Genomic DNA, 16,511 nt, shown 5'->3' with positions numbered 1-16,511 from the left:
GAAACGACAGTCGCAGGAGGAAAACACGATTGAAAATAGCCCACAAAAACAGATGATAGGGGTAACCATCAAAGGATAGACATGCAGTCTTGTCGTCTGCCGCCTTATCATTATTTCTTGGTTCAGTTCCTTGCGACAAAAGACAGCTTATAACCTAAATGTCGCATACCTCAAAAAGTCGCGACAAACGGTCGAGTCATTTCCGTTCAGCCTGAAGAATAGTTCTGGGTTTTTCTTTTTCCTGCTGCAACGACAGGGGGCGGCTCTGTAGATTGATTATGTGGACCTAATGGTGGTAGGACGGATCAAATAAGAGAGAGAGAGAGAGAGAGAGAGAGAGAGAGAGAGAGAGAGAGAGAGAGAGAGAGAGAGAGAGAGAGAGAGAGAGAGAGTGGCAGACAAATCAACAGTAGGCTAAGCCCTACAATACTTTAAAAGAAATATATATAAAAAAAAAGGAATCTTTTTCATGAGTAGACGTGGATGATACATAACAAGCCAGCCATATCCGCATATGAATATAGGCATGTATAGCGTGATACTGTACACCCCCCTCCCCCTCTCCCTCCCCCCCTCTCCCATCCACCTTTTCAACACAAATACCCAGGGCTCCTCCTCTCCAACAATGCAGTCTCATAGTTTCGCCTTACATCAATTCGTCTCGAATTCTTCACCTAACCGTTCGCGAAACGGGTAGGTTGGGATACAGCGGGGGTGGGGAGGACTTTTCTTATGCTTTGCCACTTGTAACGGTAAAGGTATGTCGCCTGTGTCAGTTCGTACCATCGGATGGTCGACACCATTCTCTACCGGATTTAATTCTCATCATGACAGATTCAGAAGGCGTAAAAACAATGAGATTAATCATTAATGTTACTTGCACCCGTGTCCTGGTCAGTTATGTACTAGTAGGCGGGCTGATTTCAGAAATGACGTGAACCACACATTCCTGTCTTAATGGCTGAAGAAATTATTTTAAAAAGAAACATAGGTTTTTTTTTTTTAATGTTTTCATCTCTGTAAACAGGAACAGTTTTGAAAGCTTCGCCGTCTTCTGCTGGAGTCCACCAAAAACTTTGTGAATGTGATGGTGTCTTCCGTAGGTGGCAATTTCTTTTGAAATAACAATTGATTGTAAAACAAATGAACACTCAGAATTAGAATAAGGTACATGAGTGTTGGGTGATTTTTTTTTAGTATTTGTCTGCTTCAACCCTGAGGTTTTTTGCCTTTATTCTTCGAGAGATTCTTCTTCTTCGTTCATGGGTTGAAACTCCCACGTTCACCAATGGTTTTAGCACGAGTGGAATTTTACGTGTATGACCGTTTTTACCCCGCCATTCAGGCAGCATACGCCGATTTCGGGGGAAGCATGCTTGGTATTTTTGTGTTTCTATAACCCATCGAACTCTGACATGAATAACATGATCTTTTCCGTGCGCACTTGGTCTTGTGCTTGCGTGTACACACGAAGGGGAATAAGGCACTAGCAGGTCTGCACATAAGTTGACCTGGGAGATCGGAAACATCTCCATCCTGAACCCACCAGGCGGCCGCGGCAGGGATTTGAACTCTTACTCACGACCTTCCGATTCGGAGGCCGATGTCTTACCACTACGCCCGTCGAGTTGCCTTTCTTATTTTATTATTTTTTTAATTTGTTGTTTGGGGTGGGGGGGGGGGGGGGGGGTGGTTTTGAGAAAGAGAGAGACAGAGAGCGAGACAGTACGGCCAGACCAAGAATCGTACGAGTACAGAAAACATGAAATACTGACATCGAGAAAGAATGGTAGAAAAAAATAAAGAAGACAGTTATTTTGTTTCTTTGTTCGTTTTACTTTGTTTCCTATTTTCCTTTTCGGTGTGCGTGTGTGTGCGTGTGTGTGTGTCTCATGATGTACAATGATTCCGAGGCAGTGTGGAAATAACGAAAGAATAGGCTTTTCATGTTATTTGTTGTTGTTTTTTCTTTGTACATATAGTTTATGGTGCTTTATTTAAAAGTGAAATGAAGTTTTATGTTCATATGAATTTAGAGTTACTGACGATGAGAAATGCACGAATTAAGACATAGAAATAACATTTATATCTGCTTGCATGCTCAACTCAAACCAAACTTACAGAAAGTAGGAACAACACTAGACACTGCTAATATTTGATGTTTCTTTTAATGATCACCTTCCTTTCGATCAACTGTTTAATCTGATGCGTCAGTTGTTTGATGTTGGTGATGGTGGTAGCGGCGGTGGCGGTGTCGTTGCCGTTGCTGTAGCTGTGTTGTTGCCTGTGTTTGTGGTGTGGGTGATGGTGATGGCGCTTTATTGTTGTTGTTGCCGATTTAGGTGATGGTGTCCGTGGGATTGTTGTTGTTGATGATGATGCTTTTGTTGTTGTTGTTGTTGTTGAAGTCGATGAGGTTTCTGGTCTTGTGTTCTTTCTGGTTGTTTTCTGTTGGTTGCGGAAGTGAAGAAAATGTCGCTAATAGAGCTGGCTGTTGGTTGGTTGGCTGCTTGGTTGATTGCTGTTGCTGTTTGGTTGATTGATGTTGCTGTTTGGTTGATTGCTGTTGTTGTTAGTATGGGGACAAAACAATGTTTGCCAGATCTAAGGCTGTCATCTGCAAATGTATCGGACCGGGTTGCTGGGTTGGTTGTTTGTGTTGTGGTTGTAGGTGCTGCACATCTCTACAGTTGGTATTGTCACATGTGCTGTCCGAGTTTTTGTTGTTGTTGTTGTGTTGTTGTTGCGTTGTTCTTGTTGTTGCTGCTGCTGCTGCTGACGATTCTGCTGGTGTTGATCTTCAAGGTGTTTCAAAAGAATACAGCTGGAATCTTCAAATAGGCAAGGCGAGGACGGTTGTTGTTGTCATCGGTGCTGTTGTTGCTGTTGTTGTTGTTGCTGTTGTTGATGCTGTTGTTGTTGTTGTGGTTGAAGGCGGCGAGATGTTGCCGATGTCTAGGGCTGGTGTCTTGATTACAAGCGCTGGGTGGGGTTGCCGGTTCCCTGCCACATGGGCAACCATTCCTTGGGTATGGCTCCAGGGGGCGGCTCTTGGAAGAGGTCATTCTCGCTCTCCCCGGGCCTGAAACACAGTGCACACAAGTCTCAAGACAGGCTTTCATTTCTCCATGTTATTTCCATTGGGGGTGATGGGGTGGGAGTGATGGATCTTAATATCTACAGGTCTTTATGGCTCTTGATATCAACAGGTCTGTGTTTCTTGAAACTTTCTCAGTGTTATGCACATCACCACATGGTCGGAATAACCTTGACTTCCAACAAGATGATATCAGACGTCTTATAATGTCTTCAGTGTCGTTTATTTATTTGTTTGCTTGTTTGTTTGTTTGTTTGTTTGTTTGTTTGTTTGTTTGTTTGTTTGTTTGTTTGATCGTTAATCCTTACTTAAAATAAATTCAGTGAGCTTTTGAAGCCATTTTACAGAAATGAACATTTGGCTGGTTGTACAAAGCAATCAATTTCATTATTTTTCTCGGAATAGTTTTGGGATGGGATATAAAATGTCACTCACATGAGAACTTGCTTCATTGGTTTCACATCTTGGGCCACCTGCACAAATTCATGCTTGTTTTATACCGCTTCTTTTTTTGAAACACAAAAAATCATACGAGCACACAAGAACACACACACACACACACACACACACACACACACACACACACACACACACACACACACACAGTCTTCTTCCCTCTCTCTCTTCTTCCCCCTCCCCCTTTCCTTCCCTCCCTCACGCCCTCGCCATTACTCGCTCTCTCCTAACCTTTGCATCCCCCCCTCTCTCTCTCTTTCTCCGTCTTTCACTCTGCGATAACTTGAAAGAATAGGCTTCGCCTAATAACCTTTATTCCTAATTAAATGCCCCCCCGCACACACACACACACGCACTATTACACAGAGCCAGTTCTGACCTTAAATTCACAGCCGGTCGTCTTTTTCAGAGTGTCCACGGTTTCTCCAGGCGCGAGTTCGATCAGGGTCATTTCTTTACCTTTTTCAAACTTAAACACTGCCTGTTCAGGAGAAAAGACACAACAAACACCGTTTTACACAAAAGATGCACTAAAACAAAAATTGTCCACAGCTAGAGTAGGCTACGTCAAATTCAGCACAGGATCTAAGTCATATTTGACCGATTCGTTGAGAATCCAAGAATGGGTCAATTTCAAAATTAATTCGTTTGTCTTCAAATGCTCAATAGTCTTTTTTAAGCTAAGAAAGTTACGGTCGGGATCACGGTATTGTTGCTGATATTTCTTTGTTATCAGTCTGCAGATGAATATCTCTTAGACGGTGCTTCGTCGAGGTCTGCAGCTGACAGGCACGACCAAAATTAAGCGGGTCATTTGACAAACTACCTGTCAAAACATTGGGTCAGTTTAACTTTAAATGCGTCGCTGAGAGACTTTCCGATCTGAGTCCAGGTTTATCAAGTATCGTCTCTTTTGTTTAACCCTGTTCGTGTGTATTTTCAAAGTCTGCCTCACCGTCTGTGAGTCAAGATGGTCGGTCTCATTGCTTGAGGTTTTGCCAGCCAGAGTTGTGTTTGAAAGGGCTTTGGGTGAACTTGAAACACTAACTACGATTATAAATGCAATAATAAGTCTGTTTGTTATAATTATATATCAAATAAGCAACCTGTTTGTGTGTGGTGTAATCTGGCAGTCTGTCTGCCTGCATAACCGTCCCTCCCCCTCTGTCCTCCTCCACTCCTCCCTGCCCCCCCCCCCCCCACTCCTCCCTGCCCCCCCTCCCCCTCCTCTCTCTCTCTCTCTCTCTGGTTTTTTTAATCTCGTCCCCGCACCTTGTCAGTGACGAGCATATCAATGCAAGCTTTCCCAGTCAACGGCAGGGTACACTTGTCCACGATCTTCGGTTTGCCATGCTGGAAAATTTAAACATTTTGAAATTAGGCAGTAACAAATAAGGACAGTAAATGCTTACGCGAGTCACCCTCGTTGTAATCTAAATGAGAAATAAATCATCCGCTTTTCTAGTTCTGTTAACGGTCTGTGACCTTCAAATGGGACGAAAGTCAATCAAACTCATGTGATGTCTAAAGGTCATACGATAGATCCCTTGCAAACTTCATATAATTATATCACACAATTAGACGGGGTAAAACTGTCGCATAAAATTTGTTTACCAGCAAAATAGATGGTTTCAGCAGCAAATAGGAAGGAGTGAGCAGCGAATGTGAAGCAGCAAATTGGATGAATTCAACAGCAGAATAGATGAATTGAACAGCCAAGCAGATTTCTTTAACAGTTAAAAAAAAAAGAAAAATCCAGCAAAATGAGAACAGCAAAAAGGATGAAAAAACAGCAAAACGGACACAAATCAGCAAAATCGCAATAAAAATTCAAGAACAAGTTCATACAGAAAATGGACAAAAAAAATGAAATCGCATTCACTCTATTTGAAAAAATCAACACACACACACACACACACACACACAAACACACACACCACCTTGCACTACCACCAAAAAAAGGAATGTGAGAGGATGCCCATGCAGAGCGCCCTAGCAAGTACACCAGACAGTCGGATGCAGAGAATGCCCATGCAGAGCGCTAGCAGCAAGTACACCAGACAGTCGGATGCAGAGAATGCCCATGCAGAGCGCTAGCAGCAAGTACACCAGACAGTCGGATGCAGAGAATGCCCATGCAGAGCGCTAGCAGCAAGTACACCAGACAGTCGGATGCAGAGAATGCCCATGCAGAGCGCTAGCAGCAAGTACACCAGACAGTCGGATGCAGAGAATGCCCATGCAGAGCGCTAGCAGCAAGTACACCAGACAGTCGGATGCAGAGAACGCCCATGCAGAGCGCTAGCAGCAAGTGCACCAGACCTACTGACGTATGAGAGCTGGTTTTGCTAGGTGGTAAAGTACATGTCAACCCACAATTGCTAGAAGGCGAACAAAGCTCAGGTGAATAAGACCCAGATACAACTCTGATTACAGTTCATATGTAGTCACGTTTGTTGAATTCATGTAATCTGCTGCTGTGATCATCTATTCTGCTGCTGTGACCATCTATTCTGCTGCTGTGACCATCAATTCTGCTGTCAGTTGTATTTTCTTGCTGGTAAAGTATCTAATTTGCAGTTTAAATATCATCTCAGCTGTTCAAACAGCAAATCTGCTGGTTAACCATTTTTTTTGCTGCTAAAATATCCAATTTGCTGCTAAATATTTTTTTTGCTGCCAAAAATATTTATCGCAGCTAATTTGCTGTTGAAACCCATCTTTTTTGCTGCTGGTCCATCTTTTTTGCTGCTGGTCCATCTAATTTGCTGGTCCATTAAATCCCTGCCTAAAACTGTTTTCAGAGGTAAATGGTAAATTCAGATGTTGCAATGGGCATTAAAAAAAAAAAAAAGTTTCGCAATTATTTGTCGCAATTAGTTTTCGTACATGTATAATTAATGTTCAGTCCCCCGTCCCCCTTGGTTTGGAGATGGGTCTGTGGCCTGAATACAACAAACCTTTCAGCGGGGTTTTTTAATTTTTTTTTTTTTTTATCTCTGATAAATCTTCCGTCTACAGTCGGTCGGCCGGACAGCCGATCCCTTGGACTGTCCTGGCACTCGTGCAGTGATGCAAAAATAACACTAGGCGACAGAGAATTGAATTTATTTGCTTGCTTGCTTGTCTGTCTGTCGACAGAAAGACGCAACTCTTTCAGGACTAATTGAGAGCCTTACCTTGTCGATATGTTGCATGCCGACCACGATCTTCGTTTCAGTGCATGCCAACAGGTCCATAGCGCCTCCTATTCCCTTCATCAGCTTGCCCTGAAATGCCATACATCAACAAGAAGGGCAAAGCCCATACGACTCACATGCTTGACCTTTACATGACCTTGACCTTCAGGGTCAAGGTCAAATAACTAAACCTAGCAATGACATCATACACTAAGAACTGCTTTACACATTTTTCCTACCAAAATACATGCGGACTTGACCCCAAGGTCAAGGTCATCCAAGGTCATGCAACACAAAGCTGTTAATTCAAGACATAGGAAGTACAATGGTGCTTATTGGCTCTTTCTACCATGAGATATGGTCACTTTTAGTGGTTCACAACCTTATTTTGGTCACATTTCATAAGGGTCAAAGTGACCTTGACCTTGATCATATGTGACCAAATGTGTCTCATGATGAAAGCATAACATGTGCCCCACATAATTTTTAAGTTTGAAACAGTTATCTTCCATAGTTCAGGGTCAAGGTCACTTTAAAATATGTATACAATCCAACTTTGAAGAGCTCCTGTGACCTTGACCTTGAAGCAAGGTAAACCAAACTGGTATCAAAAGATGGGGCTTACTTTGCCCTATATATCATATATAGGTGAGGTATTGAATCTCAAAAACTTCAGAGAAAATGGGGAAAATGTGAAAAATAGCTGTTTTTTAGGCAACATTTATGGCCCCTGCGACCTTGACCTTGAAGCAAGGTCAAGATGCTATGTATGTTTTGGGGGGCCTTGTCATCATACACCATCTTGCCAAATTTGGTACTGATAGACTGAATAGTGTCCAAGAAATATCCAACGTTAAAGTTTTCCGGACGGACGTCCGGACGTCCGGAGGGACGGACGGACGGACGGACGACTCGGGTGAGTACATAGACTCACTTTTGCTTCGCATGTGAGTCAAAAACAATGAGAAAGGTTCGTAGGAAAAGCAACACACACGCAGGCTCGCACGTACACACATACACAAGCAAGCACGCACACAGACACACGCGCGCGCTGGCATGGATGCACGCACGCAGACACATACACGTCAAAATCAATGAGAAAGGTTCGAAGGAACAGCAACACGCACGCACGCGCACACACACACTAGCGCGCACGCACACACGCACACTAACACATACATTGAAGGAATCGAGTGGATACGGGGGCAAATATCTCCTGGAAAAAGCCCACCACATGTCCACAGGAACCATAGGCCTACTGTCTGTTAAAGCCCCAGTATGTCTCAAATGGTTTACAAAACGATTTAAATCTTCTCATGAAAAAAGCCGTTCTAACCTTATGGAACACACTTGCAATAGCATTTAATAGCATTAAATAAAACAGTTCGTTTGAATAGACCTTTTTCACTTAAATTTTGGCGCATGCGCTGTGAAGTTTATTGTCAGATCTACCGGAACTAGGGGCAAAAGGAACAAGAAGGGCAAAGCCCATACGACTCACATGCTTGACCTTGACATGACCTTGACCTTCAGGGTCAAGGTCAAATAACTAAACCTAGCAATGACATCATACACTAAGAACTGCTTTACACATTTTTCCTACCAAAATACATGTGACCTTGACCCAAGGCCAAGGTCATCCAAGGTCATGCAACACAAAGCTGTTAATTCAAGACATAGGAAGTACAATGGTGCTTATTGGCTCTTTCTACCATGAGATATGGTCACTTTTAGTGGTTCACTACCTTATTTTGGTCACATTTCATAAGGGTCAAAGTGACCTTGACCTTGATCATATGTGACCAAATGTGTCTCATGATGAAAGCATAACATGTGCCCCACATAATTTTTAAGTTTGAAACAGTTATCTTCCATAGTTCAGGGTCAAGGTCACTTCAAAATATGTACACAATCCAACTTTGAAGAGCTCCTGTGACCTTGACCTTGAAGCAAGGTAAACCAAACTGGTATCAAAAGATGGGGCTTACTTTGCCCTATATATCATATATAGGTGAGGTATTCAATCTCAAAAACTTCAGAGAAAATGAGAAAAATGTGAAAAATAGGTGTTTTTTAGACAACATTTATGGCCCCTGCGACCTTGACCTTGAAGCAAGGTCAAGATGCTATGTATGTTTTTTGGGGCCTTGTCATCATACACCATCTTGCCAAATTTGGTACTGATAGACTGAATAGTGTCCAAGAAATATCCAACGTTAAAGTTTTCCGGACGGCCGGACGGACGGACGGACGGACGGACGGACGGACGGACGACTCGGGTGAGTACATAGACTCACTTTTGCTTCGCATGTGAGTCAAAAATCGACAACGAGGCTTGGTGCAAAGTCAAGTGCGGAGACGACGAGGCAAACTGTTGTGTTTGCAACTGCAAGTGCAACAGTGGAATGAAGAAAGAGAAATACGGTGGACAGAATTTGTCATTGTATGGCTTTCCGATGGGTGCAAGTGCGAAGGCGTAACAGCGAAGGACGCGATGGGTGCAAGCAATCCGTAGGAAGGGGTTTGTCGTGCCATTGAAAAGTCTGCTCGAGTCACTTCGTGTCTGGCAATGGCACGGCTATCAGCGATGCCAACTACGTTGACTTCGTACCCACCCTTAATCTTGGATTTCCCTCTCCCCACTCTCTACCTCTCTCTTTCTCTCGCATGATACCGTATATGGGCGCTTTTCAAAATAGTAAGAATTTTCAGACAGATGAATTTTTCAAAATGACTTTAATCAAATCAACTTTCTTGTGAGTTAGAATGATTAAGGAAACATTAAAGTATTCAAAACACAAAATGGGCACTCTTTGTCTAAAACAGTGGAGAAGAAAAAAATAATTAATGAAAATAAACAAGGAAAAAATGTCAGTGGTGTTACCATGTTTTGAATTTTTTTTTTATCAAACAAAATAAGGCGATATCATACTGATTTGCATATGGATTGAAGAGCCTAAAGATGATCTCCCAATTGATCATGATTGAACATGTATCGCTGCACTGAAATATCAGGTTTCAGAGCATAAATGTGCCTTTCGCTCTGATTTACTGTTTTTTTATCATTGTCTTTCACACGGAGCAGATGAAGGAGTGATAAAATTTTTACGATTATTTTTTTGTGTATGCTTTGGACTTAAAGGCATAAACACAAAGCATTGTACTGATTAAAATGTCCAAGGAATTATGGACAAAAATTAAAAAATAGCATGGTAACACCACTGACATAGCGGTAACACCACTGACAGTCGGTAACACCACTGACAATCATCATAAAAAAATTGAATTTATTATAAATTGGAAATAAGATACTTGTCACCATGAACATTCATTATGAATTTGAAACCCAAAAGAGACTTCTGATAAAGTGAAATTATCATAACTTTAACTATTCAGAGGTACATTCATTGTAGGCAACAGTGAAACAAATTACTTTTGGTAACACCAATGACATAAACACCATTCATTAAAGAATTTGTAATGAGATTTCAAGAACAACACAATTTATCAGTAATGCTCATGTTAAAACTGAACACTGACATTGTTTTGAACAGGTTTTATGCATAAATGTCACAAACTTATTCCAAAAAGGTAACAAAACTTGACATTAGTAACACCACTGACAGTTGGTAACACCGCTGACAACTGGTAACACTAATGGCATACTGACATCATCGTTATGCCATTTTCACAACTTGAACATAAATGTAGCACATTGCAAATGCACATGGTTAATGCGACAGCTCAAATAATTGTTCCAAACAGATTACAAGCACAAACAGAAAACTTAGGGGGGGAAAATGCAAGCAAATACAACATGACAATAAAGAAAAAAGTAACAGGCAGTAATACAAATGAGATATGCTTGCATCCATCTCATTTCATTTCTTTCCTGGGCACAAAAGAAAGTTACAGTAATATGTGCACCTGCACTCTTCAGGCAGCGTTTCTTGACAGAATGCATGGCAGTAATAAAAAAGGCTTGGTAGTAGAAAAATGAACAATGTCTTGCGGTGCATTTGATACCAGAACCTCGTCAAGTTGACAATACCCTTGCAGAAAATCATATGCTTCAAGCCTTCAACTTTCCCACCACCGCTCTCCATATTGCCTCATCAACTGAAAACTGGTCTGCTGCATTGCTAGTACGAACAGGCTGTGGGATGACGGCCAGAATTTTGTCATGGTCATACCAACAGAGATCTTGGTATGTTTTGGGCCAGAAGAAAGTGTTAGTAAATCCCTTGCCCACCGCATTCATACAGTCCACATAGACCTCTTCACCATCAACCTCCACAACCACCCCAGGATACGGCTTTCGCTCATACTGGACCAGAACCCAGAGGCCCTTACACTCTCCTGGGGGTGGGACATCAAACATCTGATCCGACATTGGTCTGGCTGATTGCTTCCCAACAGAGTCTGTTGTTTCTGGGACTGCAACCACAAAATGGTTTGCTATCCAGTGTTCTTTGGTCATGTCCTGTCTTGTTGTCGTCCACATAATCACGAGTGGATTGTTGGGTGTGGCTGTTCTCTTGGTGTCATGTCTTTCACCAGTTTCCTCTTTCCTTGAGTCTGGTCTTTTTTGTACTTATCTTGCTTGGTTTGGAGGTGCTTCTGACGTCTTTCTGGGTCTGCATCTCTCCTTTGTCGGTAACGACGCTGTTTTTCAGCAGCAGATAGGGCCATGACTGCGGTATATACGCCAGCTCCTAGGACAAAAGTGTACATACTTAGCATGTGTTTGTTATAATGCATGCTACAATTGATATAACATGATATATAACTTGCAATGTATAGCTCCACGCTACATAAAGTACCAGCAACTACTTCTTTAAGCATCCTGCCCAGTCCCTAGCATCCTCTTTCCCATGTATGCATTCCAGTAGTCTTTTCAATTAACGTTGCCCGTCTCTGCTGTGTGAAATACACCAAAAAGACCTTCGAATGTCAGTGGTGTTACCATTCTGTCAGTGGTGTTACCCTACAGCATGGTAACACCACTGACGGTAACACCACTGACAAAATGCAGTTTAAAAAATAATGACTGCTCCCCCAAGCATGCGTGATCCAAAGTTCTTGCACCATGTGGAAGTGGTTTACTAATACCACTAACTGAGCTATCAGTTTCTCCCCTGAGTGTGTTTTATTGCAACTGCACCTAGTAACACCACTGACAATATTTACAAACATACCCTTACCTGCTTCGCTTCCAAAGGCTTGTAAATGGTCCACAGCTCACAGTGCCGGCTTTCTCTGCATTCAAGTTATGGAGGGTAAAGGGAAGGAACTCTCAGCGAATATAAAGATGGATAGCAAGGGGGGAAACCAATGTTTTCCACCAAACTTGTGTGATGGTAACACCACTGACATGAAACCGTGGGACAATGATTTTTTCATCTTCAGTTTATTTTTTCTTTCATTCTGTTGGCAGAAAGGGGTAAATAGAATTTGAAATGTAAAGTTCATGGATAAATAACCTTAAAAATAATTTTTCTGGACAGCCTGAATTTTTTTTCAAGAATTTTATGGACAGTTCAAGTTTACCATGTTTTACGTGGGACAGCTATTTTTAGCCACCCACTCGATATTGTATGGACAATAGTAATAATCAAAAGCAATATTTGATAAAAAAAGTTAGACCCCACTTCTTGTACAATGGTTGCTCTTTACGATAAAACAATTTGCATCGAGAAATACTGATACGTTTATTGGTAAGATTTTATGAAAGTACAGGGACAAGAAAATTCTTACTTTTTTGAAAACCACCCATATACATACACGGATGTTTTTCTGTGTGTGAGTTTGTGTGTACGATACCGTGTGTACGTATGCGTTTGTGCGTGTGTGTGCGTGCGGTGTGTGTGTATGTGTGTGTGTGTGTGTGTGTGTGTGTGTGTGTAATGAAGAGAGAGAGAGAGAGAGAGAGAGAGAGAGAGAGAGAGAGAGAGAGAGAGAGAGAGAGAGAGAGAGAGAGAGAGAGAGAGAGAGAGCGGTAATTGAATTTGGCTTTTACCGAATGAAAACTATTGTAAACAAGAAGGGCAAAGCCCATACGACTCACATGCTTTACACATTTTTCCTACCAAAATACATGTGACCTTGACCCAAGGTCAAGGTCATCCAAGGTCATGCAACACAAAGCTGTTAATTCAAGACATAGGAAGTACAATGGTGCTTATTGGCTCTTTCTACCATGAGATATGGTCACTTTTAGTGGTTCACTACCTTATTTTGGTCACATTTCATAAGGGTCAAAGTGACCTTGACCTTGATCATATGTGACCGAATGTGTCTCATGATGAAAGCATAACATGTGCCCCACATAATTTTTAAGTTTGAAACAGTTATCTTCCATAGTTCAGGGTCAAGGTCACTTCAAAATATGTATACAATCCAACTTTGAAGAGATCCTGTGACCTTGACCTTGAAGCAAGGTAAACCAAACTGGTATCAAAAGATGGGGCTTACTTTGCCCTATATATCATATATAGGTGAGGTATTGAATCTCAAAAACTTCAGAGAAAATGGGAAAAATATGAAAAATAGCTGTTTTTTAGGCAACATTTATGGCCCCTGCGACCTTGACCTTGAAGCAAGGTCAAGATGCTATGTATGTTTTTTGGGGCCTTGTCATCATACACCATCTTGCCAAATTTGGTACTGATAGACTGAATAGTGTCCAAGAAATATCCAACGTTAAAGTTTTCCGGACGGACGGACGTCCGGACGTCCGGACGGACGGACGGACGGACGGACGGACGACTCGGGTGAGTACATAGACTCACTTTTGCTTCGCATGTGAGTCAAAAAATGGAAGGGTGTTTGTACTGTGTGTAAAAGCCTGACAGTATCTGTGATGGTTTACAGGAGGCTTACTGTGCCTTTAACGTGTGGCCTGTATTCAAGCTAAAGGACACAATTTCGGCTTGCGTGAATCTTCGCTTCGTTGCGTACAATTCAAACGGGCGTAATAGCTTGACAAACCGGTAACACACAAGAGACAGAAAATGTAATGGTGGGGACTCACAGGAATCGTCCAGTTGGCTATGTCTCCGGTTCTTGACACTTGCATTGCGCCTATGGCGGTCATGTGCAAATGGTTGCTGAAACAAAATAATTCGTAGAATTTTGCTGGTCCGTTGACGAGGATCAAATCAACACACCGAGAGCTTATACTAAGATAATGTGTGTAAAATCTAAATGAACTTTCTCCGTCAAACAGTCAACCTGATATCAAATTTTTTCTGCTGCCATTTTAAACGTGTTCCATCCATGTCATGCCTCAATGAGTTGTTCATGAACAACTATAAATCTGATCAATGTGTTTTGAAATGTATGGCCTTCGGGAACGCCGTCATGACACGTCTAACTACTACTTCGGCTATTCTAATTTTGCTGGTCCTGCGCCTAGCAACGTAATTGCAATCTACTTTCCGTTTCACTGAAATGCAAGTAATGTCATGCGATCATTAAGGGGAGGTGGGCCAGTGCACTACCTTTTTTTTTATTTTGAATGTTTTATTGTGTCTAAATGTTATTTTATGAAAGAAATGAACAAATGATGACAAACAATAGTCATGTTTTGTATTTTCGGTTGCTGGTTTTTGTTTTACGCGACAAAAACAGTCAAAATACAGACAAAAGTGGAGTACAGGAGATACACGGATTTTCATCAGATGTGATTGTCACACTTCTAATTATTGTTTTATTTTATCCTTCTGGGTATGCTCTAGGGGATTACGAAGCAGATCTTGTTTATTATATTTATATTTGGAGTTAGGAACACTTCTTTGTTACAACTGTCAAACTTTAGGGTAACGCTTGCGAAATTATTTTTTGAAATCATCTGGATATGACTATAATAAAATTTCAGCAAAATCCCTTCGTAATCCCCTAGAATGTTATATTCTGTACAAACTACAAAAGAAAATATTGCTCTAGCTAAATTACAGCCAGAGAAATCGCGTAACTCAAGACGTAACCGTAGGCAAAATGGCTGAACTGAGAAAAACGACATTGAAGATTGAACACCACAGAAACACTATTGAAACAGACATACAAGGACAAAACTGTGTTATGAATGAACAGCTTAGTTTAGTTGAATTGCAAACTACTTAGCCTTTAGCACGCCAGCAGCGAATTTATGCGTCCATCCCTTCTTTCCCTCTGTCAACCAGCATGGGGATATTGCCCCAGCGCTAAACGTGTATCAATGACCCGATTCTCGTTTGTATTTGCATGCGAATAACGGTATTTTTAACGGTAACTTACTTGAGCCAGAACGAGGCTTCTTTCCTTCCGTTATCTCGTCGTGTCTTATGCGCTGAATTTGTTGGTGGAAGTTTTCTGCTTTTGTTTTTACATCGATACAGTACTTTTGTGCTTCGACAAGCAAGATGGAGGATGATGAGTTTGAAACTTTTGTTTGAGTTGTTTTTTGACAACAAATCGTACGTGGAATCTGAACGATTTACTGAGGAAGCTCTTCGCAATGAACTGTGTATCGCGGTGAAGAAAATGACAGTGACAGTGACGGAATTTACGAAAGTGCAGATTGATACAAACAGTTGCTGATCCAGTTTCGTTCGTGAAATGGCAGACCCAGCAAACATTACCGATAATCTGACTGATGTTGGATACTTTCTCCTGATTTTGTTTTTTTGCGTAGCAAATGCTCGACTTGCTTGTCGAGGAGATACTGCTCAGAAACTGACTCAAATTCAGCGCAAAGCAAGCCAGTTGCAAGACGTAAAAAGTCTACGCCATGCATGGCGTGTTCGGAAATGGCGACCTGTGGATCTGCGTGGAGATCAAAGCTTTCCTCTGTATCGGAAACACCGGCAGAATCCAAACTTTGGCCTAGTACCAGCGGACATACTTGTTGTTGCTTACCGAACTAATAAAGACATTGTCCTCTTTCTTATTTCGAACCATTGTTATCGTATCAAAGGTTGTTTCTCAAAGAAAAATTCGCTTTCGGTTGTCACTGATCGTTTGATGTGTAACCAGGATGTTGTAAAACCGAGTGAACTTCGGGTGTTCCCGTCATGGCCGAGAGTCTCTTCGGTAGTTTCCGTATGCAAAATTCGTAAGCTGAGCATGCGCACTCACAAAGTAAACTGGTTCCCGATTTCGGTTTATGAAACGAACCAATGGATGTCGAGTACCTTCCAAATAAGGACATTTCCGTTCGATTCCGTTCGATTACGATTGCTGCTTTTGCAACGGACTAGTGGCTGAGTGAATGGAACATTCATCAAAACACTGATGTCATGTTATAGGTCAAGAGCTGCTGCGCAGTTTCGTATGTCGTGAATGCACTGTTTTGCTGAGGACAAAGCCGTAACTAGCCTTTGAAATGAGACATTTTTTGGCGGGGGAATATCGACTACAGAAGACAATCAATGCCACACATGTTCACATTTTGTCTTTATTGACAGATAAATAGGACACTTTTGACAAAAACACTGACACACATGGATGATAGGTATGTTATGGAAACATAATCTGCTAAAATACCCAAAACAGTGTTTTGAACGATTTGGTCAATTTTGCACTGGCCCACCTGCCCTTAAATGAAATCTACCAATAAGAAACCCGCTCAAAGGGTTTTGGTTGGATCTGATTTTTAATTTTTTTTTTATATCAAAATAAAGCCGCTGTTATCGAGTTATTACACCTTATTTATACTGGCAGCCGTCATAAAATAATTGTTGTTGGATTTTTGTTGTTAAATACAGTTTATAAAACACCCATAGCGCGATCACAGGTCA

The 16,511-nt window shown here is 41.6% G+C and overlaps 1 protein-coding gene across 1 annotated transcript in view; it reads right to left on the bottom strand.

Moving 5' to 3' along the window:
* Positions 1-2,149: 2,149 nt before the first annotated feature.
* The window catches only part of LOC138967105 (succinyl-CoA:3-ketoacid coenzyme A transferase 1, mitochondrial-like), a 31,732-nt gene continuing 17,370 nt past the window's right edge, over positions 2,150-16,511 (bottom strand). The window contains exons 11-16 of the mRNA XM_070339584.1: positions 13,766-13,841; positions 6,733-6,822; positions 4,826-4,906; positions 3,933-4,034; positions 3,533-3,570; positions 2,150-3,082 (exon numbers count right to left, since the gene is read on the bottom strand). Of these exons, the coding sequence (XP_070195685.1) occupies positions 2,974-3,082; positions 3,533-3,570; positions 3,933-4,034; positions 4,826-4,906; positions 6,733-6,822; positions 13,766-13,841 (496 nt within the window). The 3' untranslated portion in view covers positions 2,150-2,973. The remainder of the gene's footprint in view (positions 3,083-3,532; positions 3,571-3,932; positions 4,035-4,825; positions 4,907-6,732; positions 6,823-13,765; positions 13,842-16,511) is intronic.

The sequence above is a fragment of the Littorina saxatilis genome, linkage group LG5, assembly GCF_037325665.1.
Source record: "Littorina saxatilis isolate snail1 linkage group LG5, US_GU_Lsax_2.0, whole genome shotgun sequence".
Taxonomy (NCBI): Eukaryota; Metazoa; Mollusca; class Gastropoda; order Littorinimorpha; family Littorinidae; genus Littorina; species Littorina saxatilis.
Note: the sequence above shows the minus strand (reverse complement) of the source record. Positions and strands in the feature narration are given on the sequence as shown.